At 50.1% G+C, this 26,768-nt stretch overlaps 1 protein-coding gene across 3 annotated transcripts in view; it reads left to right on the top strand.

Moving 5' to 3' along the window:
* Kcnip3 (potassium voltage-gated channel interacting protein 3) overlaps positions 1-26,768 on the top strand; it is a 59,877-nt gene that overhangs the window by 30,015 nt on the left and 3,094 nt on the right. The window contains exons 1-4 of one of the 3 annotated variants that reach the window (XM_051183441.1): positions 6,430-6,581; positions 22,005-22,129; positions 22,486-22,555; positions 22,803-22,873. In XM_051183441.1, the coding sequence (XP_051039398.1) occupies positions 6,479-6,581; positions 22,005-22,129; positions 22,486-22,555; positions 22,803-22,873 (369 nt within the window). In that variant the 5' untranslated portion in view covers positions 6,430-6,478. Of the gene's footprint in view, positions 1-6,429; positions 6,582-22,004; positions 22,130-22,485; positions 22,556-22,802; positions 22,874-26,768 lie in introns of those variants that run through there. The other 2 variants (XM_051183440.1, XM_051183439.1) reach the window with 2 other exon arrangements.

Below are 26,768 nucleotides of genomic sequence, written 5' to 3' on the forward strand. Positions count from 1 at the left end.
TGAATCCCTCTCTCGGGGAAGAAAAAGAAAGGAAGGAAGGAGGGATGGGAGAGAAAAAAAGCAAAGAAAAGGAGGAAAAGAAAGAGAAAGACCGTATGAATGCCTCATGGCCCAGGGGATAAAGCCACCTGGACCTCCATGTGAGACCCCTGCTTTTGCCTCCTCTTCCTTTGTGATTTCAGTACCAGAGACCTCCAGTCCCCAGGATGCTCCTACTCTCCTTGTTCCCTGTCCTGTGCACCTGAGCTCCTCCTTATGCCACCCTTGATCCTCAATCCTGGGCATGGAAACTTCCCAGCTCCCTCCACGAGCCTCCTCTAGCCCCCAGTTTGGAACAACAGCTTCTTCCACCTTCTCTGCCACAACCAAACCATGTCCAGTTATGGCTGGTTAATGGTCAGTCTCTGGAGTGGACCATTCCTCGGGAACTGGGGCCGGATCTGCCACCTTCAGTGCTGTGTCTGGCAGACGCAGGGAAGCTGCCCAGAAAATAGCGGTTAAAGGAATACATGCATGTGATTAGATGCAGGGTTCTGGGATCAAAGGTCTTTCTAGACTGAGAGAAGAACCTGAAACCACCTCCCCTCTAGGTTCACTAATTGTTTCCTCTCTACTTTTCTAACATCTTTCAAGTTCCACTGGCAGCTCCCCACCCTCTAAGGAAGGGTTGTGCTGGCTATGTTTAAGGCACCTCTCTGAGCATGATGGTCCAAGCCTGATGCTTCTGAAACAGTTTAGGGAAAGTCCTAGTGTGAATGAGGCCATGCCTGGTACCTGACATATTGTGAGTTCTAAGGACTGTGCCTGGGACATATAAATAGTAGGCAGTCAAAAAAAAAAAAAAAAAAAAAAAAAAAGAAAGAAAGAAAGAAAAAGAACTGTCACCACTACCACCACTGTCTATTTTCCACACTACCCTGAGCTCAGAGAGGACAGGACATTGGTTGAAGCCTCTCAGTTCATTTGGGGCCAGGAATGACACCTGTACCTAAGGCTTGCTCACCCCCAGTGCACTCTCTGGCATGTTCTCCCTGTATAAGAGCCTGAGGTTTCGATCTCTGAGTTGCTTGCTGCCTCCAGCTGATGCAGGACATCTGTACTAGGCATACCTCACTGAGCTGTCAGAGGATACCATTGGGGTGGGGATGCTGGCACCAAGCATCCAGGATGGAAATTCCCCAAGACACCCTTGGGCCCTCAGCTTCAGTTCCAACAAAGAAATGCTTATTGTCCTGGACATCTTCACAGATCAGCACAAGACTGGGACTTAAGAGCACTTTGTGTCAATGTCATCATCGTGAGGATTGATGGCAATGTGTGACTAGGATGAATGCCAGGGGCAACAAGCTAACTCCGAGCCAGCCAGTGAACTTCTGACTTCCTGGGTATCCTTTGTGCTCAGGGCTCTGGCCTGGATTCATGGGGGTTAAAATAACCCTGCACTGGTTAGTAGGAGTCTGCCACTCTAAAGAGTTCTGGCACAGACATGGGTGCTTGGGGAAAGGATTAAGGAAGTCCCCAACTTTGAAGATGAGGAAGTTGGGGCTAAGGAGATGAGGAGCTTAGCCTAGGTCACCCTGGTTCTGATCTCCTGATTGATCAATTACCATGTCCTATAACCAGCAGAGAGATGGGGAAGCCAAGTTCACCCCCAAAAAGCCCCCCCCTGAAAATCAGAAATTTACCCAAAGAATTCACAAACCAACAATGTAATATTGTACAAACACAGGTTCAGAGTGAAGCTGATGAGGAGAGAAATGCTGTTCTGCTCCTGTCATGGTGGAGCTGGTTAGTTGCCCTACATGAGTCCTTCATGTGAGAAAGAGAGTCTCCATCACAGGGACCAGGAGGACAAGCTGACTTCATGTCACTCTTCTTATCGCCTGTTCAGTAATGCTAGGCTCTCATGAAGATGGATGGAGGTTGGATATGTCTTGCTGGGGACGGAGACAGGTAAAGCAACCCTCTCCTGCTTGCCCAAGGGACAGCCAGCGAGGACACTGGGTGTTCTCATTTCCTTTCTGTTGTAATAAAAACACTCTGATTATACTCAACTCCAGAGGAAAGGGCTACTTCATCTTACACTTCTAGGTCACAATCCACAATCAGGGCAAGAATGTGAAGCGGAAGCCATGGAGAAATGACGGTAGCTGGTTTGCTCTCAAGTTCCTTGTTATGTATCTTTCTTCTACATCTCAGGAATACCCGCCTAGGGAATGCCACCACCCACAGAGGGCTAGGTCCTCATTCAATTAACCATCAAGGACCCTCCCCATTGAGGTTACATTCTCAGGTGATGCTACACTGTATCAAGTTAGTAGTTAATACTACTGGACAATGGGGACCAAAATCACTTAGGGAGCACTCATCTCTTACTTTTTGAGGCAAAATAAAAATAAAGTTCTAATCATGAAGATGACGTTAGAAAAGAGTTTCCTCATGAACTAAGAGGGTTTTCCCACTTAATAGATAGACCAATGCCAGCTTGTCCCTGGAGACATGCAACTTTGTCTTGCTACCTGTGAGGTTCTTCCTATATGACAAGGTGTGTACATTGTTGGCATAGGAAGACAACAGCCTCTATGGCGTTAAGACCTCTAAGAGCCTATGTCTCTTGTCCCTGTGGGTATTCCTATTCCTATTTTATTCCCCATGTAAGGATTTCTTACTTCTTAATCTTGAGGAAATGCCGAAGGATGAAGACATGAGTTCTGGCTGTTTCACAAGGATTGGGGACTATTTGTCCTGTCTACCCCTGAAATAGAAATCCTTGGTCACATGATGGAATGAGGCAAGACTGTCTCTCTTCTTTTTGATAAAGGGTCTCATATAGCTGAGGCTGACCTTGAACTCCCGATTCATAGGATTACAGGCATGCACCAGGAAGGAGGGAAGGGGTGTAGCTGGGTAGCTGATGGTCAAGCAGAGAGGGATGGAGGTAGGCGGGAAGGAGGGTGGGATGGGAGGAAGACTGTTGGAAGCACAGGCTGGAGAAGGTGGAGAGGTCAGTTTTGGGGGTGCCGAGTGTGAAGCACCCAGGCAACAAGCTATGAGGTACGTTTTGGTTGTGGGATTCCACTCCTGGCAGCTTGCTAGTTTCTATGAAGCTTGAAAAGAACAGTTCATTGAACAATGCCTGTTCTTCCCAGGAGAATGCACTAGAACTAAGGAAGGCCTGTTCCCCAGAGAGCTGGGACTAGTGCAGCTTGCTGGGCTGTTCCTAGGGAATGGGTCCCAGAGATGGCACCAGTTCAGACACAGAAGAGTGAGACTCTTTGGAGTCTGGGCTAGCTTGGTGTCTGGAGCAGGAAATAGTATGCCATGTCAGTCAAACTCCTAGGTCCCTGGCCTTGAAGAGCTAACAACAGAGCTGTATAAGAAGTAAAAGACGTGGGGATATAGGAGACAGAGACAGGCCCAGAAATGCAACAGGGGGAGTCCAGGGAAGGCCACCAAGCAGGGCTGGTGTAATCTTGGTGGGCTTCCTGGAGACAGCACAGAGAAGCAGCTTCAATACTCCAGGCCAAAAGGACACTATGACTTCAAGTGTAACCTCTTTGCACCTCAAATCCAACCAGGTTTGTCTGATTACTCTCTCAACTAGACCAGGCTTCCAGATACCCCTGAGTGCCCCAGGCATCAGGACCTGAGCTCCTCCTCTCAAGCACTCTGGGAAGCATGGGCTGCCCCTCTACAGGGCTCCCTCATCTTCCCCTGCAGGGATTTTCACCCAGGTACCTTAGCCTGCTTGTCCTTTCCCCAAAGGCCAAGCGAGGGCTATCACTTCCCAGGTGCGGCCACAGGAGGGAAAGCTTAGCCAAAGCCGACAGCCCCCTGGGGGCGTGGCCACTGACTTCCTGCCTGGGAGAGGACTTTCCAGGCTCCTGGCTTAGTCTTGGGAGAAAGGATGTGTGAGAATCGTAGCCTAGCTTCAGTGGACCTCGGTTAGGCCCCGGGCTGACAGGCCCCAACTCGAGCAAGCAGAAGAGTCAACTTCCATCCATTAGGCCTGCAGCCCAGGCTGTTCATACCGCGGGGCCACTGTGCTCTCCGGCCTGCAATCCACTTAGCCATCGTTAATATTTTACACCGCACTGCCAGGGGATCGATGACTCCCTTATAGCTCCGTGCTTATGGGCAGTCATTGACGCTTCCACTGAGATCCGACAATGCTTAGGAGAACTAGGGAAACTGAGGCAGGGAGGCAGTGGTGGGTGCCAGCCTCAGAAGGTTCCCAGGGATGACTGGTCTTATACACAGCTGGGCTGAGTGTAAATCCTGGGGCGGTGGGGATGGGAACCCACTCAGGTGCCACCCATAATCGTACTGGATCCTTCATGAGCCCTGGGAGAAGCTCACTATCCCCATTTTATGGATGGGGAAACAGTCTTACAGAGATTATGACTCTCGGGATGTCCATCAGGACTTTTACTCCCTATGGACACTAACTCCATATGGACACTAACTAGCTGGGTATTTCTTGGTGCTTGAGTGTGTAAGGACCTTCTGGCCTTTTAAACGTTCTCCAGCAGAGCTGTCTGGTGATCTTGGCCTCTCTGCCTAGCCCTCTGGCCATGGTCAATGGAAACTGCAGCCGGATTAACCTGAACTAAAAGCTGTGTGCTTAAGTGTTATATAAGTCTGGCAGTGGTGGCACACACCTTTAGTCCCAGCACTTGGGAGGCAGAGGCAGGTGGATCTCTGTGAGTTCGAGGCCAGCCTGGTCTACAGAGCGAATTCCAGGACAGACTCTAAAGCTACACAAAAAAAGTGTTGCCTAAATTATAGTTTTTAACCAAGAGGGTGAAAGGTGAGGCCTGAGGCTGTATGGCTCCCATCAGTGAAGTGCTGTTCCAGAATGTGGTGGGCTGGCATTGCCCCTGAACCCCCATAATTCACCCTTTGAGCCTCAGTTTCCTTGTCTGTAAACCGCGGGATGAGAAATGCATCCTATAGTATAACCCTTTAAATATATCCTAAGGCATGCATGGCCCAGGTATATGAGCTCTGGCTCAGGTGGGTGGGGTGGGGTCTCTGCTGCGGTTTCCATACACCTGAGCATAGAGCTGCGCCTAAGACTAAACAGTGTTGACGCTGCTTGAATGAATGGGCGAATAGTGAACTAAAGGCAAGCTGAGGCTGACCGTCTGGAAGTGAGAACAGCGCTCTCAGGCTCTTAGGCGTGAGGTAGCACTCAATTTCCCCTTCTGCTATAATAGCAGGAACGAGTTGGTATTGGCGGCGGCAGTGCTTCCCTCCAGGTCCCTCTGGGTCTGGCGAGGACTCCCGCGGTGCGCTGCACCCACTGGAGAGCAGCAGAGAGTCGGCACTCGGCGCCTAGCATCTGCTGGAGCTTCCCGGTCTGGAGCGTCTGCAGATCCGCCCTGCCACTCCCCACCCTCTCCACCCTCCTTTCTTTCCGTGACTTCCCTGGCCCTACCCAGTGCCCCAAAGGGAAGAAAGCCATCCACAAACTAATTAGCACAGCTCTCAGCAGCAGCTTAGCTCTCCCCGACAGCCAGAAAGGCAAATCGGCCCTCTATGGAGAAGGCTGCAAGTCCGAGACACGACCAACGTCATACAGCAGTCAGAACCTGAACTCAGTTCGGTAGGCTCCAATGCCAAAAGCCGAAGCTTCCTCGTAAAGCCTCGGGAGCGCAAGCAGGTTTCCAGAACTGGAGAACTCTTGATACCAACTTCTCCATCTTCAAAGAGGGATGGATCTGGATCAAGTTGAATCTCAGGCTGTGGGCTCAGAGTTGCAGGAAACAGCCGGGAGAAACAGGGCTTCCCGTATTCTCCGCACCCCTCCCACTGACTCTCTTGCAGGGAGTGTGGCTGCCACGCCCCTCCTCCAGGGCACCCGGCTCCCTCCAGCGGGTGGGGAAACCGCAGACCGCGCGGCCTCCCCAGGGCTGGCGCGATGGCGGTGGCAACGCGCCAGGTTCAGTCTGGAGCTGGACCGTACAAGGCGGGGCCTTGTCCCTCCCACCTCTTCCTGGGCTGGCAAGGAGGGGCCGCAAGGGAAAAGTCCCGGAGTGGTCGCTGCGCCTAGGCCAATGAGCGTGCGGGGAGCCGCGATGGAGCCTGGGGCGGCCGGGAGCGCCCGGGACCCCCGCCGAGGCGGCCCTGAGCCCTCGGGGCAGCACAAGGGGCGGCAGAGTCGTGGTGCCCCGGACTGGGCATGGGGGCGCTGCTGGCCCACACTGGTCCCGGGAGCTGCGCTCCACACTGCAGCCGCCGCTGTGCCTCGAAGTTTGGTGGCTGATTTGGAAAGTTGCGCCCGGGCTCCAGCATCACGGCCAGTTCTTCTCACTGTCGCCTTCTCCTCCGCGGGGTCCTGGCCCCACCAACCCGTAGCTCCGCCTGTCCAAGGCATGTGAGCCGCCGCCCCTGAAGCCGGGCAGGAGGCTCCGGCCCGGGCTCCAGCAAACAGTGCACGGCCTAGGGGTGCGCCCTGGTCCCAGCCACGGTCGCCATGGGCATCCAGGGTATGGAGCTGTGTGCCATGGCCGTTGTGGTGCTGCTGTTCATTGCCGTCCTCAAGCAGTTCGGCATCTTGGAACCCATGTCCATGGAAGGTAACGTGTGGCCGCCCGCCCCTCTGTGGCTCTTCCCTGGGAGGCCAGGGGTCGGTGGAAGGTTAGCTGCATCGGCTCAGACGCCGCCCCCTCCTGGCTAAGGAAGGCTGGGTCTGGGACTAGGAGGGCACAGAGAGCAAAGGCTGAACAGACCAAACCCGACTACAGCCTTGGCATAGATGGGAGTGATGGGCAGGGTGACATCTTGAACGAGCATTCCTAGCCCATCCAAGCTTGCGAGTCCGAGCTGCTTCTGGCTTGGGCCGCCTGAGGGAGCGCGGTGACCCAGGATGAAGGTGCCAGGAAAGACTCGCGACCCGAGGTGCCAGTTAATCCCCAAATGGTTTGAGATCTTTGCCAGTGGTGGAACTGTCCCTTTCGCCCTCCATCTGGAGTCCAGTTCCCTGTCCTCATGATAGCTTCTGTCCCTGAGATCAGTAACCAAACCCGCAGCCACATTTCTGGCCTAATAAAATATTAACAGACTACTCTTAAATCAGTGGACCCCTGACAAATATCCTTGGAAATGCATACCAGCCACAGAGCCCTATCACTTCTGGGCAGGTTCAGAGAGGAGGGGCCCCTCTCTAGACGCATAGTTGGGCTAACATGGGAGATAGAACTTCCCCAGCTGTTCCAAAGATTCGGGTACAGCTCTGCTTCTCAGAACTGAGAGAAATGGGCTGGCTTCAGGTCACCTAGGTGCCTTAGCTGCTTCAAGGGAGGATGGGCGTCCTGCCTCTTCAGCACTCTGATGACCTTGCCAGGGCCCAGATCTTGGAAATAGAACCCAGAGGCTGGGGGAAGGAGGTTGTGCCTGTCTCTGAGCTGCCCAGCATCCTCTTAGACGTAAGGATGGGTCCCAACCCCTGCAAAGGGCTGCCGAGGGCCAGGAAGGGCAGGCCAAGATGCTCCTGAGGCTCCAGGCTTGGCCCTTTCCTTGAAACCTATCACCACACACGGCACCCCAGACGCCATGAACTCCCACGGGCCTCTTTTCTAAATCTGAGACTGAGTACTAGAGAGAATACGTTTACTTAAATCACCACCACCTTGGGCTCTTAGGCTGTAGTGGGCAGGAAAGGTGACCAAGCCAGGCCTTGCCTGGCTGGAGATGGACCCTGGCAATGAACTTAGTGGGAACAACGTTGAGGGTGCTTGTGGTTGGAGCAAGTATGGAGAGGGATTCATGCACCCCCAGAAGACTTCCTGTGCCCACCCTCTTTTGTATATCTCCCATTGGAAGCTTGGAGTGCGTGAGGGGTGTGAGGAAGTCATGACCATTCCACTGTAAACCCATTTCCCAGTCCTCCTGGACCCTCACTCCTGCCTATGCCCAGGAGCCTCGCTTTCATAGCATTGCAAAGGTTGTTCCTGCCTAGGTCTGGAACAAACTAAGGGTTGACTTTGTGAGTTTTCAGGAGAAAGACTGTCTTTCTGAGGTGAACAGTATTCCTAAGGCAGTGTATGTTTTGACCTGCTAACCAGCCTGCTTCCAGCTCAGAACTTTCCCCTTACAGCCCACTTGTGCCTTTGGAAGTTCTGGAGTCCTGATGCGGGAGAGGGAGCTTACAGCTTGAGCCAGGGAAGCCTGAGAGGGGATCCTGTCATGCTCACAAACTGTAAAGCCTCCCCACCATGTGGAGTCTCTACTGCACCCTCTGTAAACGGGGGTGATAGTTTAACTCCTGCACCCCATGCTGTGACAGGCTTTAACAGGCAGTGCCCTGCCCCCTCCAAACCGTTGCTATCACCAGAAACCAGCAAGGGGTGGTTACTAGGAATAACAGAAGTGATTCAGGGTTGAACACATTTCTCTTGTGTAGACAGCTTTCACCTCTCCACTTCTTGGGTCAGAGCAGGGGAGTTGTAAGTTCTAGATGTTCTGTGTTGATGGGGAGTGGCGCCAGCTAAGGCCTGAAGTGCCTAGTGGCCAGCAGCAGCTAAGGAGCTGTGAGGTGTGCTATGAGGAGCCTCAGTCCAGCCATCCCACTGGGTCTGAGTTGTTCTGCATGCTCCTGGGGTGAAAAGTGGTTCACTCTCCTGGTCCTTGCCCCCCTCCACGTGTGCATGTGCAATTGGCCATGACTCTTGTCTTCTCTAAGCCTCCGTGGTTTTCACTTGTAAGAAACCAGAATTATGAGTCCTTTGGGACTTAGGGAGCTGAAGAGGATTATGAAGAGGTCCCTGTCTCAGCACTGGGACCAGGACACAGCAGGGCCTGAGGGGCTGGAAGTCTGTTCTAAGTGGTGCCTGGCGTGTGGGTTCTGGATCTGGCAAGGCCATAGAGCCCCCATGGTTAAAGCAACATTGCAGGGTTGGTGGGTTTCCCTGGCTGGCTGGCATTTAGCTCTACAGGGAGTCCCAAGTCTTGCCCTGAGATTCGTCACTGGTCCTTGCTTGAGGACCAGTGGGAAGGTGCCTGGCCCCAGCTGCTGCATCTCTGCCATCTCTAAAGTACTGGCAATGTGACACCCTTCTTTGCCCTTTCCCTGCAGAAGCCTCAACTCCCAAATGCCTGGGTCTCTCCGAAGCCCCACACTCACCATAAGGTGCAGGATGTCCGAGTTCCTTTGGTAGTTTGCGATTTGTCTCTGCCAGGTGTCAGCAGTGTAGGGGTGTGACTATGTGCTGCCTACTGCGGTTCGCATGCCTGGCGCCATGCCTGGTACCACACAGCAGCTTGGTGAGGATGTTTTGAATCTATGAGGGAATCTTTTCAACAAGGATAGAAAACTCGGGCCTTCTATCTGCCTCCTGCCTTAGCTGCCCCCCCAAGTCTAAGGCTGGATCCTAGGAGAGACACATATCAGATTGGGCATGAAGGGCTCTCTAAGTACCAGGAGTGCAGTCTGCTGCTGAGTGTACAGAGGCTGTATTCAGTGTCGATGGGGATAGGTGTGGCTGGATGGAAAGCAAGAAACATGGTATAGGAAGCCTGGTTAGTATAGGACATTGGTTGGTATTTGAGGGAGAGGTAATGGGGAACCTGGTCCCAGGGCTGAGCTGATGCTGACATCGACATGTTAGAGGAAAACAGTGATCAGAGCAATGCAGGAGGCAGGGAGATTGGATGCTGCTGGCAAGGTGGTTGGGGGGGTCCCGTGTACATCTGAGGCTCTCTGTCATCTCTGGATGACACCCCATCACCAGCTGGCGCACCTCCCAATGTCCCTGTGACCACCAGCCCTGCCTCCCTTGCCTTTCAATCCAGGTCATTCTGTTGCCAGTTGGCCTAGCTAGGGAACTCTTGACTCTCAGCAGATGTCATGACTACTGACCAGACCTGTCCAGCAGGGTAGGTGTCCCAGTGTGGAGCTGACACAGCCTCTGTGCTTCACTGGAGACCCCTGACTGAAGAGCGGTATGGCCTGCCCAGGCTGTGATTTGAGGGTTTCCAGCTCCCCATTCCCTAGACCTGGAACTCCATCTAGGACCCACCATTTGGGTCAGTTGTGAGCTGCTGGAAGTATTTTGGGCATTAGGACCTCCCAGATGGCAAGAGTGTGTTCTTGCTGGGATATGAAGTGTACTCTAGCCAACACTTAAGCCTTGGAGGGGGGGATGAGGGCTCTGTGATCAAGCCAACAGAAGGGCAAAACTGCAGAGGCCTGGGGAGAGAGAGACCCCTCCCTGGAATGGGAGGGGTTTCCCCAGCACCTGAAGCCTGACAGGTCCCAGAGAAACAGGGGCTCTTGGTGGACACTGCCATGGCCTAGTATGCACACACCCCCTTCACAAAAAAAAAAAAAAAACCAACCAAACAAACAAACAAACAAAAAAACATTCAAGTCAGGTATGAACCCAAGAGAGTGGGAAGATATTGGGCTAATACTGAGTGTCCAGAGCATTCCCCTTCCCCCCAGGTTCTGTAAGCCTGGGGGCTTGGGTACAAGGTTGACAGAGCCTTACTCTGTGGCCCAGGGCTTGGCATTGATGCTGTGTCCCAGTTCAGATCTTCCAAGTTCTAGACTGGCATCTGGTCCCCCTCCTTCCTCTCCAAGATGTGGCAGTGCCTGACTTCCTGTAGAGTGAGGCCACTACACAGCCTGCCACTCACGGGACGGACCCTATGGCCAGAAGGCAGCATGGCATCAGATGAAATTCAGTTCTAGTGCTGGCCACTGCTCTCTGAGCAGCAGTGAGATGCCTCACTCTCAGCCAGCTCATCTGTAGGGAGGGCTTCAGAGAGGGGCATATCTCCACTGGGAATGTCCCTGACCCCTCTTTCACATGTCACCAGGGGTTGTGTTAAAAGGACACTACCTTCAAACTTCCTATGTTCCTGTCCACACCCAACTGTAGGCTCTCCACTTAGGCTCTCAGTGCTCCCAGAACTACCTGGTAAACAGCAGGTGTTGAATGGATTAGTATAGCATCTGTCACCAACCGCACAGTTCTATAGACAGGGAAAGTTATAAGACAGAACCGGGACTTTACCTTCTGCTCTGAGCCTTCCAGGTCAAGGTCTGTCTGGTGAAGGGTTCCTGGGAAGTACAAGGCATTACAAAGCCTTCCTTACAAAGCCACCAAGATTCCATTATGGGGGCACCATCCTGACTACCTTGTCTAATCCCAATCACTATCCAAAAACTCGCCCTCAGAATACCAAGGTTGGATCCAGTTCCCACCTTCTTACCATGAGCATGAAATTCCACCACAGTAAGCCTGAAAAGGATTAATATAGTTTCCTAGGGTCCTGGTTAGTCCCCAAAATATAGAAGCAAACAAAAGCAAGCCTGTTTCTAACTTATCTGGCGTCCACCACGCTATGGTGCATCCAGAGAACCTTCACCAGGAGCCATCCTGTTTGATCCTTCAGTTACCAGAATTAGGAGCCAACTCGATCTCTTCATCAAGTATCCAGTCTTGAGTACTTTTATTTTTTTATGTCAATTTTTCTTCTATGTGTATAGGTGTTGTGGTGATCTGAATGAGAATGGTCTCCAGAGGCTCATTATGTTTGAATGCTTGTTCCCCAGTTGGTGGAACTGTTTTGGAAGGATTAGGAGGTGTCTTTTTGGAGATGGTGGGCCACTTGGGGAAGGCTTTGGGCTTTCAAAACACTTGCATCACCTCTCCCTCTCTTTGCTTCCAACTTTTGGATCAAGATGTAAGCTCTTAGCTGTTTCTGCCACCATGCCCTTGCTCCACCATCATGGGCTCTAACCTTAGATGTCATAAGTTCCCAATAAGGGACTATGGCTGTGACAGACCTGACCATGCTGCCTGTTGGAGGAATGTGGAATTTCTGGGGACTTTGGACTGGAAAAGATGTTATGTGCTGCAAACAGGGCTTAATGGGAAATCTCAGTAGGTGCATGAAAGGCAGTGGTAAAATGTGGACTATGGAGGGCCAGCTCAAGAGGTTCCAGAGGTCAACAATGTTGGCACCTGGACTGGAAACTCTTCTTGGGATGTTTTGGCAAAGAATGTGGCTGATTTCTGCCTTTGTCCTAAGAATCTGTCTGAGCAGGTGGATCTCTGTGTTCAAGGCCAGCCTGGTCTACAGAGAGAGAGTTCTGGGAAAGCCAGGAATGCACAGAGAAACTGTCTCAAAACAAAACAACCCCATCCAAAAAAAATCAAAAGAAAGAAATAAAGAGAGAGAAAAGATAAAGGAAGGAAGGAAGGTCTGCCTGAGGCTGCTATTGATTTCCCTGGCACAGGAGATTTCAATACAGCAAGCAAGGCAAAAAGAGAAAATGTAATGTTGGAGCCAAGGCTCGTGCTGAAAGAGATGAGAAAGTTGAAGAAAGGTTTGCTCTAAATTGGAATAAAGGAGGGGGCCTGCCTTCAGAGACCCCACCCAGCTAAGCATCCAACTTGTGCGAAGGAAAGACCAGAAGTATTTTCTGCTCCTAAAGCAAAGCAACAAAGGAAAGCTGCTCCAAACTTAGGGACCAGGCTCTACCCCAAGTGGGCAGCCATATTTAGCAGGACCATCCATGTGGTTCTGGATTTAGAGTCAAGAAGGACACATGAGTAAAGGGTTTGTGAAATCTTCCTCCACTGTTAAGTAGAGCTTCTGAGGCCAGGCATATGGCAGGGGTATCCCTGCATGGAGGCCCTGAGAAGCCATTGCCTGACGCTGTGAGTGTGAAGCCTTGGTTGTATTGGAGACCCCAAGATGCTGGAGATGGCAAAGCCACGAGACATCTGCTAAGGGAGTGACGCAAGCCTGGGAGGGAAGTGTGCCGCAGACAGCAGTGCTTAGGAGCCTTCTAAGCCCATTGACAGGACTTGGAGTTTGTCCTGCTGGGGTTTCAGTCTTGGCTTTGGTGCGGTATTTCCTCACTGTGCTCCCTTTCTTCCCCTTTGGAAGGGTAATGTATATCGTGTGCCATTGTATGTTGGAAGCATGTGATCTGCTTTTTGCTTTTACAAGGGGTTACAATTAAGAGATTGCTTCAGAAGAGACTTTGAACTTTTAAATAGTCTTACAGGGACTTTCAAAGTTGTACTAAAATGCATTTTGTATGATGATAAGGCCACAAGCCTATGGGGCTCAGGGAGTGGAGTGTGGTGGTTTGAATAAGAATGGCCCCCACAGGCTCATATATTTGAAAACGCGGTCCCCAGCTGGTGGAACTGTTTCGGAAGGACTAGGGGGTGTGGCCTTGTCAGTGGAGGTGTGGCCTTGTCAGTGGAGGTGTGTCACTGGGGCAGGCTTTGATGTTTCTAAAGCCCACGCCATTCCCAGTTATCTCTTTCTGCCTCCAACCTGTAGATCAAGATGCAGGCTCTCAGCTATTCCCACCACCGTGTCCTTACTCTACTATCATGGACTCTAAGCCTCTGAAACTTTAAGCCCCAAATTAATGTTTTTTATTATAAGTTGCCTTTGTCATGGTGTCTCAACACAACAGTAGAAAAGGAGCTAAGACAGGTGTTTTGCCTGCATGTATGTTTGTATACTGTGTGCATGTATACTGGTTCCCATGGAAGCTGGAAAAGAGCATAAGGTTATCCATAACTCGAGTTGCAGAAAGCTGTGAAATGCCTATGGATGCTGGGATTTGAACCTGGGTCCTCCAGAAGAGCAGCCAAAGTCCTTAATGGCTGAGCCATCTCTCCAGCACCCCCAGCCTCAGGATTTTATTACATCAACCAGTGGTGGTGCTCTGAGCATCATAGATACTCTCCTCCATGGCAGATTGTAAACTGCAAGTCCCCAGACTTCTGAGCTCCTTGGGCTAAGTTTCTACATCTGGGTTGCTGGTGTCAATGGCAGGAACCAGCATCTAGGTGGATGTTCTCTTTGTGCTAGGCATGTTGGGCATATTCTAATTTGTCTGCACGAGAAGGTCCATTTTTTTTAAAGATGGTAAACTGAGACTTCAGGAGGGTGAGTCACTCTCCTGAGGCTGCAGAATCAGGAAACTAGAACCAGGACTTTCAGAATGCCACACACCTGTCCTGGATGGCTCTTCTTACACGGGGTTGCAGGGAGGACACATAGACCACTGAACTGAGCCATGTGTGTTCCAGCCTCTTACAGGACAGGTGTCAAGATCCCAAAGTGGAGTCAAATACTTAGTCAAGCATTGTGAGGATTAAGCAAAGAATTGTGTTCAGAGCTCACAAACAGGGCACCAGATGAGTAAGCACACTGATGGTGTAAGCTCTTTTGCCTGGTCCAGTGCTCTCAGCTGGGTACCACACAAACCCACATCACTGTGGTAGGAATGGGAAGATGCCTCTTCGGACTGTGCTCCTCACCTCACGCTCAGGCCAGGTCCCTCCGGTGACTGCCCAAAGGGAAGGCAAGATGCAGGCTCCTCCCAGGTGAGTGACATTAGGAGGACTCCATGGGAGCTAGAGGTTGAGGTATGATGTTGCTCTGGGCTGGGGCTCTTGGGTAAGGCTGTCGCATGTACCTGGTACATGCAAAGGGTTCAAGAGCATTTTGCCACAGGTTCTCTGAGGATGCTATAGTTTGGATTAGGCTTGTCCCCTAAACCCATATGCTACAGGCTCGTTATCCAACCTGTGGTTCTCTTGGGAAGTGTTGGAACTATTAAGAGATGATGCCTAGTAGGGAAACTGAGTCACTGGAAGCCCATGAAGGGACTGTGTGTGAATGTCATTCCTTGGGAGCTGTTCACCTTTGGGTGAACATGGAGCTTGTTTCCCAAGCCCCTACAAGTGGGTCATACACAGAGGGAAACACATGGAGTGCAGGGCAAGACCCTGGTAATCTGTTTATGCACTGGTAAGAAAGCCAGCCTAAATTTGAGGGTGATTTGGCTGCAATAGCTATGACCCTATTGATCACCAGCATTGATTAGACTGATCTGACCGGCTAGGCAGGTGTCTCCTTCCTCCCTCACAATTCTATGTGTCTCTCTGGCATGGCTGGTCTAAGAGGATAGCCTCAGACCAAATAGAGGAGGAGCGCTCTTTAGTCGGGGCACACCAGTAGATGCGTTCATCTCTGGAACCTTCCCAAGCTCTCAAACAAAGCCCAGGCTGTAACGTTTCAGACACCATGGGACTCCGGACTTTTTAAAACACCATGAAAAGCTTCAGAAGTGGGGAGATTGAAAACATGAGGACCAGAATTCAGTCCCCTAACTCACAAAGCTCAGCATGGTAGCATGAGTCTCAGTCCTGGGACAGAGACAGGGAGACCGTTGAGACTTACTGGGGCCTGCTGGGCAGAGTAGAGGATTCTAGCTGTCTTGGTGCCCTGGTCACCAGTGGATGCATTGAGGGGCAGTGTGGGGAGACACTGGAGTTTGAATGACACAAAAGTCATGTGGCTATCTGCTTGTTCTCTAACTCTAACTCTAACCCCAAGACTCCCCTCCCCTGACCCATTCAGTGGCTGGGGACTGCTTCATTCCTGACATCTCTTGTTGTGACCAATCCTGTGGGGACACTCATTCAAACCACAGCAATGACCTCCAGTATACCCTGCCTCCAAACCTGGCCACATAGAGCATTAGGGCTTGGGTGGGGCATCAGTCCACACGCAGAAAGCAGAAACAGGCATATGCCAGCGAGTCACAGCCAACCCAAGGAGTAAGACCGGGATGGCAGTAGATAATGGTGGTTGTCCCCTCCGAGAAGGTGGCTGACATATGAGCAGAGGCCCAGTGGGGCAAGGACAGTATAGCTGAATGGAGGGAAGGAGGGGAGAGAGATGTCAGAGGTGAAATCTGAGCAGGCAGGGGTGGAGGGCACCCGTAGATTATGTAGTAGACTAGGGACAGGTAAAGAAGCAAATGTGCTTCTAGAAGCAGCTGTGTGGTCAAAGGCAGAAGCAGCCTAACGAGAAAACGGTGGTTGGGATCCTGAGGAGAAGGAGTCAGCCAGGGCATGGGGTGTGGTCTCTGCAAGAAACGGGGGGGGGGGGGAAGGGGGGGGCGGCGAGGGAGGGATGGAGGGATGGGAGGAGGGGTGTGTGTGTGTGTGTGTGTGTGTGTGTGTGTGTGTGTGTGTAGGTCAGCCTCAGGTGTTATTTCTCAGGGGTCAGCCACCTTGTTTTTGAGACAGGGTCTCTTATCAGCCAAGTAGACTAGACTGGCTGGGCAGGGAGTTCCGGAAATCCCACTGTCTCCACCTCCCAGCACTGGGATGACAGCATGAGCCAACTTTTTATGTGGGTGCTGGGGACACAGCAATCACTTTACCAACTGAGGCCTCCCCCCCCACACACACTCCCTCCCTGGATTTTCGATTGGGGTTACATTGAATATGCATATATATGACTTGAAGGAGAAATGGTGTCTATAATAGTATCCATCTTTATAATATTATGTTACTACCACGCAGCCCTATGCAGCATGGACATTCACCTGTCTGTAAAAGTCTTTGAGTTCCCCTTACTACTTCAGTGTCTCAGATGCGCTGCCAATGTGGGCGTTACCTGCTATTTTTAGTGCCTTTTCTAGGTGGCTATTACTGGTGCAGAAAGCTGCTATCGATTTTTCATGAATTAATCTCCCCCTCCCCCTCTTCTTCCTCCTCTTTTCCCACCTCATCCTGCTCAGTTCTCTTGACACGGGCTGACATAGCTCAGATTAGCCTTGACTTGCTGTGTAGCCAAGGCTAGCCGTGAGCTCCTGATCCCCTGGTCTCTGCCTTCCAAGTGCTGGAATCACAAGTGTGCACCACCACTTTAGGCTATCAGTAAGATTTTCGTATGATTTTCCTTTCTTATAATCTTCCAGATCTTAATTATCATACATACACTCACACACACAAAACCAGGTGAGCACAGCTGGCTAACATTTGGGTCAAGGTTTTATGTCTGTCTTTCAGAGTGAAAGGCTGTTCAACATCCCTTCTAATGTTTCTGTCATGAGGTTTTAGGACCAAGATTACTATGTTGCTCCGTGTTGTGAGGACTACCGGTGGTCCTTTGAGGACTGTTTGCTTGGCTTTTAATTTGTCCACTGTTGTTGGTTTTTCTAGACACGGTTCACGGAGTACCCTGAGCTGGCCACAGGCTCTCTCTGTCTCCCTGGTTGGCCTTCACACTGTCTCCCACACATCACTATGCCTGGCTTTGTCATTTAAAAAAATTGCTACATTTCAACCTCTCTCCTCTCCCTTTTCCCTCCCTCTCACAACCACCTCTGACTTCAGCTCCAGGGACTGTGGGAGCTTTTCTGGCCTGTGTGGACACCTGCACACACATGGCACACACATGCACAGGCACATGGCCTAGGTCCCAGACCTGTTTGCTCCTCGCAGACTTAGTTTTAGGCTCTGTCCATGTTCATCTGTGTTTACCTTTCCTTAGGCCTAGACCAGCGACTCTCCACCTTCCTGATGCTGTGACCCTTTAATACAGTTCCTCATGTTGTGGTGACCCCAACCACAAAATTGTTTCATAGCTACTTCATAACTATAATTTTGCTACTGTTATGAATTGTAATGTAAATATTTGGTGTGCAGGATATTTGACTCACAGGTTGAGAGCCACTGGGCCCTGAAGCCCCACATGGGGCAATGTTACTAAATGTAGGGTTGAGAAAAACTGTCTCAGTTTAACATTTTGAGATGGCTTTGTGTTGCTGTGTATGAGTGGATCCTTGTTTGTTTGTTTGTTTTTAATAGAGAATATTGTTCTTTTATAATGAATGGGCCACACTTCCATGCTTTTATTGACAAGATGGCTTTCAGTTTTGTTGCTGAAAACACTAATAAGAACGAGGCTTCTTGAATAGCCTTGCACAAGTCTATTGTGGCTATAAGTATGACAAGTGTTTCATAAGAAACTGCCAAGCAGTGGTCCATTGTATATACCATTTTATACTTGCCATAACAGTACACAAGCTCCCAGGAGATTCACACCCTCACCAACATTCGGTGCATCCATCTCATGGGCAAGATTGGATGATTTGCCATTTATGCTGGCTCATTTGCATTTCTTTGATTGATGGGTTGATGCTGAGGGCAGCTCTTCTTGTACTGACCTTTTATAGATCTTCTTTTGGGGAAGGTGGAGTTATTAGTTATTGTTGGCTTACAAAAGTTCATTACATATTGTGGAGATGAGCCCTCATCAGATGTAGGCACTAGGAATATGTTTTCCCAGCCTAAGACTTCCTAATGGATTTCTTAATGGCTTTATTGGTTTTTCTCTATATTTGTTTGTTTTGTTGTTTCTTGAGCCCTATTCTTATTTTTCTCTATAATTATTATCATTTGTTGTTGTCTGTTTGCTTTGAGACAGGGTCTGAAACTGTAGCCTAGTCTGGCTTTGAACTGGGGACTATCCCCTACCTCAGGCTCCTGAATGTTAGGATTACAGGCTAAGAGTCACCATGCCTGGCTCAACTCAAGTGTTTCTGTATTTTTATTTATGGCCTTTCTTCTATTTACCTTGAATTTATTTATAATGTATTTTTTTATTCTTGTGTGTGCATGCATGTGCATGCGTTCATTTGTTTTGTTTTGTTTTTTGTTTTTGTTTTTCAAGACAGGATTTTTCTGTGTAGCTTTTTAGAGCAGGCTGGCCTTGAACTCACAGAGATCCACCTGCCTCTGCCTCCCAAGTGCTGGGATTAAAAGCATGTGCCACCACCACCCAGCATGTGTGGCCATTCTTGTGTGCACACATGCCATGCTGCATGCATAGAGGCCAGAGGACAGTTTGAGGGAGTCAGTTGTCATCCTCCACTTTATTTTCCCGGTGCTCTGAGTACTTCAGGAAAGTGCACATCCTCATAGCCTCCAGGCAGTTCTGTCTCCACCTCCCACCTCACTTTAGTTACATGCTATGCCATATCTGACTTTATGTGTGGGTTCCCGGGAGTCAAACTTGCATTATAAGCGTCTGTACCTGTGGAGCCACCCTACAGGCCCCAGCTTTGTTTGTACCTTGGGATAAGACTCAGGCCCTCATTCTTCCACTTGCAAGTGCTTCACCAACAAGGTACTTCCTCTAGCTCCTTTTTAGGAGCTTAGGTTGTTTTTGTTTTCCAAGACAGGGATTCTCTGTGTTTCCCTGGCTGTCCTGGAACTAACTCTGTAGAGCAGGCTGGCCTCGAATTCACAGAGATCCGTCTGCCTCTGCCTTCCGAGTGCTGGGATTAAAGGCGTGTGCTCCATCACTGCCTGGCTTAAAAGCCCCGTATCATTGATTTTCATCCAACCTTCTTTCCTTTGCTTTTTCTTTTTTTGTTTATTTATTGGTTTTGTTTGCTTTTTGCTGTTGTTTTTGTTTGTTTGTTTTGAGGCAGGACTTTCTGTGTATCCTTGGCTGTCCTGGAACTCATTTTGTAGATCGGGCTAGCCTTGAATTCACCATCTTCTTTCCTTTTGGCCTTTCTGAGATAAAATTTTACTCTGTAACCCAGAATGGCCTAGAACTCATGGCAATCCTCCTGCCTCAGTTTCCTGAATACTGGGATTACAGTCATGGCCACTGTGTCTGGGCACCTTTCTTCTCCTCCTTCTCCTTTTCCGTCTTTGAGATAGAGTTTCTCTGTGTAACAGCCCTGGCTGTCCTAGAACCCAATTTTTAGACCAGGCTGGCCTTGAACTCGCATAAATTCACCTGCCTCTGCTTCCCAAGTGCTGGGATCAAAGGAGTGCACCACCATTCCTGAGCTGATAGAAGAATTTAAAGGCTATGATATTCTCTCTGGGCACAATGCCACCCACCCTCAGCAGATCTTGACATCCCATGTCTTCATTATCATTCAGTTCAAACTTTACCTTGCAATTTTCCTTCTCCAACCTGTGGGCTTATTACAAGTGTATTGTTTCACTTTCAAACACTTCAGATTTTTCTAAACATTTATTTGGATTTTAACTTATTACCACTGTGGTCAGGTCCATTTTATGTACCAGTATCTAGCATATCCTGGCAACCACAGGATAGGCTTTTGAAAAGAATGTGTATTCTATAATTTCTGTATAGTGTTCTATAAATATTAATTAGATCAGATTGGTTGATAGTGGCTTCTGAATCTTTTATATCTACTTGTGCCCATTTCTGAAAAAGAATGTACATATCTTCAACTATGGTTGTGCTGTATCTGTTCCTCTCTGTAGTTCTGATTTTTTTATTTCCTTATTTACTTTGCTTCAGATACTTAACAGCTATGTTTAAGTGATGTAACATATTCTGTATTGTTCTATCTTCGGGATGAAATAATCTTCTCATTATGAAATTTCTGAGTTCTTTATCCTTCCTCTCCCCTTTTATTCTAGCCCAGCCTGTGCTTTTGTACTCAGGGTATCATTTCTGTAGAAAGCATGCCTCTCAAAGAAGGCAAGTCCTTCCTTCCGGCATCCATGCTGCTCTGTGCAGTTCACATTGAAGGCTCCTCCCTGGGGCGTGCCCTCCACATCTGTCTGCCCATCCTGACGTGATAGGCAAAATGTCTGTAGTTCCCCATCTGATTACAAAAGTTAATCAAACAAAAATCTCACTGTTGTTGGGAGTGTCCTTGTACAGGGGGCCCTATCTGGGGACAGATCTTCATGGGACACTAATCAGAGTGGCATTGCAGGTTCACATGTAGCTTGCCAGGGCTTCATCTGATGGGTAGCCAAATTTTACAGAGTGTGTGCCCAGGGTTTGGGTACAGATTAGTGGCAGAGTGCTTACCCACCTGCATAAGGTACTGCATTCTAGTTCAGCATCACAAAGTTTTCAGAAGCCCAGAGTGTCATACAAAGATAAGCCTGATCAAGAAAAGGGAAAAGACATGGAGAAATTACCTAGAAGGAGAGCCTAGACTTGAGGACTGTGACTCACTGACCACATCAGAGGGTTCACCTTAACTAGGGACAGGTGGGTGGTCTGCAAAGTACTTTGGAGAATTTCCCCTTGGATACATCCTCTAAATCAGCAGTTCTCAACCTGTGGGTCACGCATGACCCCTTTGTAAAGTGGAACAACCCTTTCACAGGGATTGCCTAAGACCCTCAAAAGACAGATATTTACATCATGACTCATAACAGTAGCAAAACTGAAGTTATGAAGTAACAGCTAAAATAATTTTATGGTTGGGGTCACCCACAACATGAGGAACTGAATCAAAAAGTCCCAGCATTGGGAAGGTTGAAAGCCACTGCTCTAAGTGATGCAGGAGCACAGAAAAATAAGAGAAGAAAGAGGGTAACATTTTCACCCAGGAGTCAGGGTATGTGGTTGGCAAGGGTAACGTCAGGAGCTTCTGAGGCTAGGCTGCCCTGAGGCCCCAGCACGCTGCTCTGTGTGTGCAGGCTACCCTGAGGCCTGGTGGGCAGGCTGTACAGTCTCTGGCTGACCTTGTTGGTAGAGACATGGTTGTGGTATGAAGGATATTCTATACCTGTGTCAGTGGAAAATGAAGTGCTTTGAGCACTTGTCACCACAGGGGGTAAGCAATTGCAGTTCTCTTGTCCAGAGCTTTTACTTTGTATTGTGAACAGGATACATGCCATTCCCAAGAAAATGTACAGGAAAGGGGTCTGATAACCAGGGAAAATCACCAGAAGTCTCATTCTACCCCCAGTGCAGCCCTGGCACACACTCTGGTGGGCTGTTTTGTTTGTTTGTTTGTTTTAATGAAAGTGGGAATTAATGAAATGGAAATAATGACCTTGTCCCTACGCAGCAAGCTCATCAGGCTGGGGTGGACAAAGATGGGTGCCTCTCCCATTCCTGACGAGGTCAAGGAGGGCTGCATGGAAGAGACAGTATCTTGTCATGATATCATTCTCTTGGTCTCCCTCCATGAGGAGTAGATATACTCAGGACCCATACCATGGAGGAATAGAGATATAGAACAGCCAAAAGGCACAACTCCTATGATCCCTTCCATCCTAGCCCCTCGTCCGTGCTGTGCACGGCCAGCATGGCTGCACAGGGTAGTCACACAAGGAAATTCCCTCCACCCCCTCTTTCTGCCCGTGTCCTGGTTCCTGCCCACACCACGTCTCTCTCCATGCTGGGTCTGTGTCCTCCTCCAGACAGCAGTGACAGTGAATTGGAGTTGTCCACTGTGCGTCACCAGCCCGAAGGCTTGGACCAGCTGCAGGCCCTAACCAAGTTCACCAAGAAGGAGCTGCAGTCCCTTTACCGAGGCTTCAAGAATGTGAGTGACCCTGTGTCCCCGGTCCCCATTAGAGTCTCTAGAGAGAGCCTGACCTACCTCCCCCTCTCCTACTTCAGGAAATGGGGTCTTGGCAGGGCTCACATTTGCAGGGCTATTGCGGGGGGGGGGGGTCAGCATGGTTACTGAGAAAGCCACCATGATCTTCTGTGAGAGCATCTAATGCTGTCCCTACTGGCAGCATTGACATGAAGGGAGCCTTCTGCCTGCCCTGCACAAGGCTTCATTAGCCCGGAGCACCTCATCCTCCCAGAGGGTGGACAGAGGTCAGCCCCGTGGAGTCAGGTATATAGCCAGGAGTTGCCAAGGCCACTGAGAGGTGTGACTTTTCACTGCAGGAGTGTCCCACAGGCCTGGTGGATGAAGAGACCTTCAAAGTCATTTACTCACAGTTCTTCCCCCAGGGAGGTAAGTCCATGGCCGGCCTCCCCCCCCACCCCCCGCTCCTTCCAAGCCCTGACTGTACCCCTTTACTGAGGAGGGGGCCTTATGGCCATCCCCACCTTCCTAGACACCCTCCCTTCTTGGAGGGCTTAATGCTGCTTCTGACTACCAGAGAGGAGCCTCCACTGGTCATGAGCTCCAGGCAGGGCTGTGTGAGAATGAAACAGACTTCCAGATAACCCAACTCCAGCCTTGCCCTTTGTCCCTGCAGATGCCACCACCTACGCACACTTCCTCTTCAATGCCTTTGATGCTGATGGGAACGGGGCCATCCACTTTGAGGTAGGTCCCTGCTGACCCGCATGTCCTGCCCCTGTGGTCTTCAGAGTGGTCCCCTCACCCCAGTACCAACTTCTTATGGCTGTTGATGAGTAGAGCCTTCCACAGGTCCCAAGTGTACTGCTGACTAGCTTTTTCTTCCATTCTGGGAGTTTGCAGCCAACTTAGTTAGCCAGCCAGGGAAGCTGGCAGGGACCCAACACAAATTGACATTTTTAAGAGGTAAAGGATTTTTGGGGTTTTTTTGTTGTTGTTGTTTTGTTATTTTTATGCTTTTTTGTTTGTTTGTTTGTTTGTTTGGTTTGGTTTTTTGAGACAGGGTTTCTCTGTATTGTTTTGGAGCCTGTCCTGGAACTTGCTCTGTAAATCAGGCTGGCCTCAAACTCACAGAGATCTGCCTGCCTCTGCCTCCCAAGTGCTGGGACTAAAGGCGTGCACCACCAATGCCCGGTGAGGTGAAGGATGTTTTAAAAATTTATTTATCATGTATCTGAGGAGGGGCTCATGCCACAGCAAGTGTCTGGAGGTTAGAGGACAACTTTCAGGAGTCAGTTTTCTGCTACCGTTTGGGTCCTGGGGATGGAACTCAGGTTGTCAGGCTTGGCGGCAAGTGCCTTTAACATGTTACCAGAGCTTGGTTTTGGTTATTTGAGACCAGGTCTCTCTGTATAATCCAAGCTGGTTTCAAACTAATAATCCTCCTGCCTTAGCCTCTAGAATGCTGGAGTACAGCCATGAGCTACCATGCCTGGCTCTCAAAAGAGTCAAGGTTTAATAGCAGGGTTTCAAATTACTCATTACTAAGCAAACAGGTCAGGAAACATGTTGAGTGGGCTTGAGCCCTCCAGGTTGTCATCCCAGCAAGGCATTATGAGTGATGGCCAGTGTTGCTCAGAGTGAGGAAAGAGAAGCCAGAATCCCCCACATCACTGCAGACAGCCTGGGCTCCCCATGGGCAGTGGTAGCATGGGTTCCTCCCAGGCCTGGCCACATGCAGTCATTTGAGACAGGCCCCATCTGTGGAGCCCATGTCCCTAAAAATAGCTGCAGGAGAAAAGCTGAAACCTCTTCAGAGAGGACCTCACCGAGAGCTAGCCTGATCGATAAGTGCCCCAGCTTGGCTTCCAAGGCCAAGGGCGGCCAGCAGGAAAGCGGTCTAGCTAGCACACAGCTCAGAAATGCCACGGACAGGCAGGCTGGGGTAATAATAACTCGTCAATATTGCCACTGGGTTATTTTTACACAGCACCAGCCACAGTGATACACTGGATAGGCTTGGGAGCCTAGGCTCTGCTCTGTGACCACAGCCCCCACCCGGACCAGAAGAGCCATCACCTTTGTATACACATGGCGTTGTTACCACTTATTGTCATTAACACCTGAAGCATCAAGGTCATTGCACAAAGAAAAGGTTGTTAGCCGGGAACTGTGTGGCCTTCCCAGGCTTCTCCTGTGGCCAGTTCCTGAGGGCTCCCCCCTGAGGCCACAGAACCTCTTGGAGAAGCATGAGAAGGAATCCATCCAGAGGTGCCCAGTCACACCCATGTGGGAGAGCTGAATGTATTCATCAATGAGCCCTTCAGTCAGCTCCCAAGGATCCCTTGTGTGTCTGTGGGCCAGGAGAGTCACGGTGCCTTCCCTCCCTGTGATCATCACTTACTGACACACAGAGAGGTCTTGGGGTAGGTGATTTGTCTGGGAAGCAGGGCATGTCAGTGGCTGAGATAGGGTCTCCGGCGCCTTCTTGGCTCATCCAACACTGACATCTTCCAGAGTCTTCCACACACTTCAATGTGTGTGAAATGAATCCCTCTGGCTTCGATCCCCTGAGGAACTTCCTGGTTATAGCGTCCTGCTCTGGGAAGCCCTGCAGGAAGGGAGGGGCTCATGTCCCCCGCTGCTCTATCCTAGTGTACCACAGGCCAGGGCCCAGGGGTCTAGCATGACCTTCTCAGGTGTGTAGAGGGTGCTCTGGCAGACACTCAACCTAACTCAACATCTCAGAACCTTCCTGAAAAAACAATTACAACTTCTCATCCCTTGACAAAATGAGAATGACAACAGCAAAAACAGTAAAACTAGCAAACCCCAGCAGAGCCATGATGTGGCCCAGGTCCCTCCGCTTGCTGTGGACAGTGCTGGACAAGGCTGGACAGTCCATGCCATGAAGGCCCTTTCTAATTCAGCTAGTTCATCTTCCCAGAAGAGCACAGGGCTTTCCAAGCACCTCGGTAACTACGGGTGCCTCCTGGCTACCCAGCTTGGAAATGGCATTGGACAAGCTGCTCATTTGGAAAGTGAAGCCATCACATGTCTGGACAGTGTGGCCATTTCTTTGTACCATACCCCCAACCCCAACTGTATAATGACTTCCCTCTTACTAACAAAGTTGGCCTCCCAAATATGGTTTGAACTGTCATCACAGGTTGGCCTGCAGCCCAACAGTCACCCTTAGTTCTTACCAGCCTGTTTATGTTCCTCTTTGGGATCTTGACTTGGAAACCTGGGTATGCCCTGAGTACTTTTTGGGGCTTACACCTTGGAGACTGGAGTTCAGACTGGTGGTGGTCACACTTGAAATTATGCTGCTTATCTTGACAAATGAGGCCCTCCAGTGGCCTTACAGGGACAGCCAGTCTGTTAGCAGCAGGCTCTGTTAGCTTTCTAGAAGATAGGAGGGCGTTAGCACCCCCTCGTGGCCTACTTGAGAAGGCTCGAGCCCAAAGCTAGACACCACACCCCTCCCTCAGCCTCACTCAGTAAAGCTGTGGGGTGGGCAGTGTGGAGGTGGATCTTTAAGCTTCAGGGATGACTTCAACTCTTCCTTGCTTGGGTAAACCACACCCACACTTTGGTAATCATTTCCCAAGCTGAAAGTGTATAAAAAAAATACCACCTTCTTTCTCCTTTGAATTTTTTTATTTCATGACCTCCAAGACCAGTAGACTGACAGGGCAGACTTTGGGAAAACTGGGTGACCCCTCCACCAAAGTTTTAGTCTCCCTGTCACATGTTTCCACGACTCTTCTGGGCCGTCCTGTTTAGATTTGGTGTCTTAAGCCTCCCTGAGCACATGCCTTTCCCATCCTCCTCTTGACAATTGACTGCAGGGTGCAGATGGTAGTGTGACTCCGCCAGGGCCCTTGGACCTGATTTCTCTTTCCCATAGGTCGAGTCCCTCGACTGGGGACTCCCTTAACTTCTTCCTGGTGTTGCTCTCTTTTCAAAGGTGCATCTTCCAGCAGCTCCTTGGAAAGAGTGTGTGGGAAGTGACTTTTGAGCCCCTGGGTTTCCAGAGCCACCTTTATCCCTTCCTGTCTTTCATGCTTTATGGACTAGAACTTGCAGGAAGGTTGTTTCTCAGGCTTCATTCCCACAGGGCTATTGTCCAACAAGCCCCACCAGATGATTCTGATCAGGTGTGTGGGACCTTATTGACAAGGATGGATGATGGATGGATGGATGATTGATATTGATTGGTGTCTCCCAGTTGGCTTTGTGTTTCTCTATAGAAACCCTCTCTTGGCAGCCAGTTTTGCTAAGCTTCATCAGGACCAGGACCGGTGCCATGGGTTCAGCTGCAGCTGATCTCACACACTGTGCCAGTTGCGGGGTGGGGGTGGGGCCTGAGAACTTCACTTTGCGATTTCTCTGACTCACTTTGCTGCATTTTCTCTGGTTCTGCCTGGAGTCTATGTTCTGGCACTGTCCCCCAGGCTCTCTCTCTCTCTCTCTCTCTCTCTCTCTCTCTCTCTCCCTCTCCCTCTCCCTCTCCCTCTCCCTCTCCCTCTCCCTCTCCCTCTCCCTCTCCCCTCTCTCCTGTGTGGAAGACCCCACTTGCTCCTCCAAATCCTCTTTTGTCATTTTTGATCCCCACCAACTGTCCAGTTCTTTCTGG

The sequence above is a fragment of the Phodopus roborovskii genome, unplaced genomic scaffold, assembly GCF_943737965.1.
Source record: "Phodopus roborovskii unplaced genomic scaffold, PHOROB, whole genome shotgun sequence".
Taxonomy (NCBI): Eukaryota; Metazoa; Chordata; class Mammalia; order Rodentia; family Cricetidae; genus Phodopus; species Phodopus roborovskii.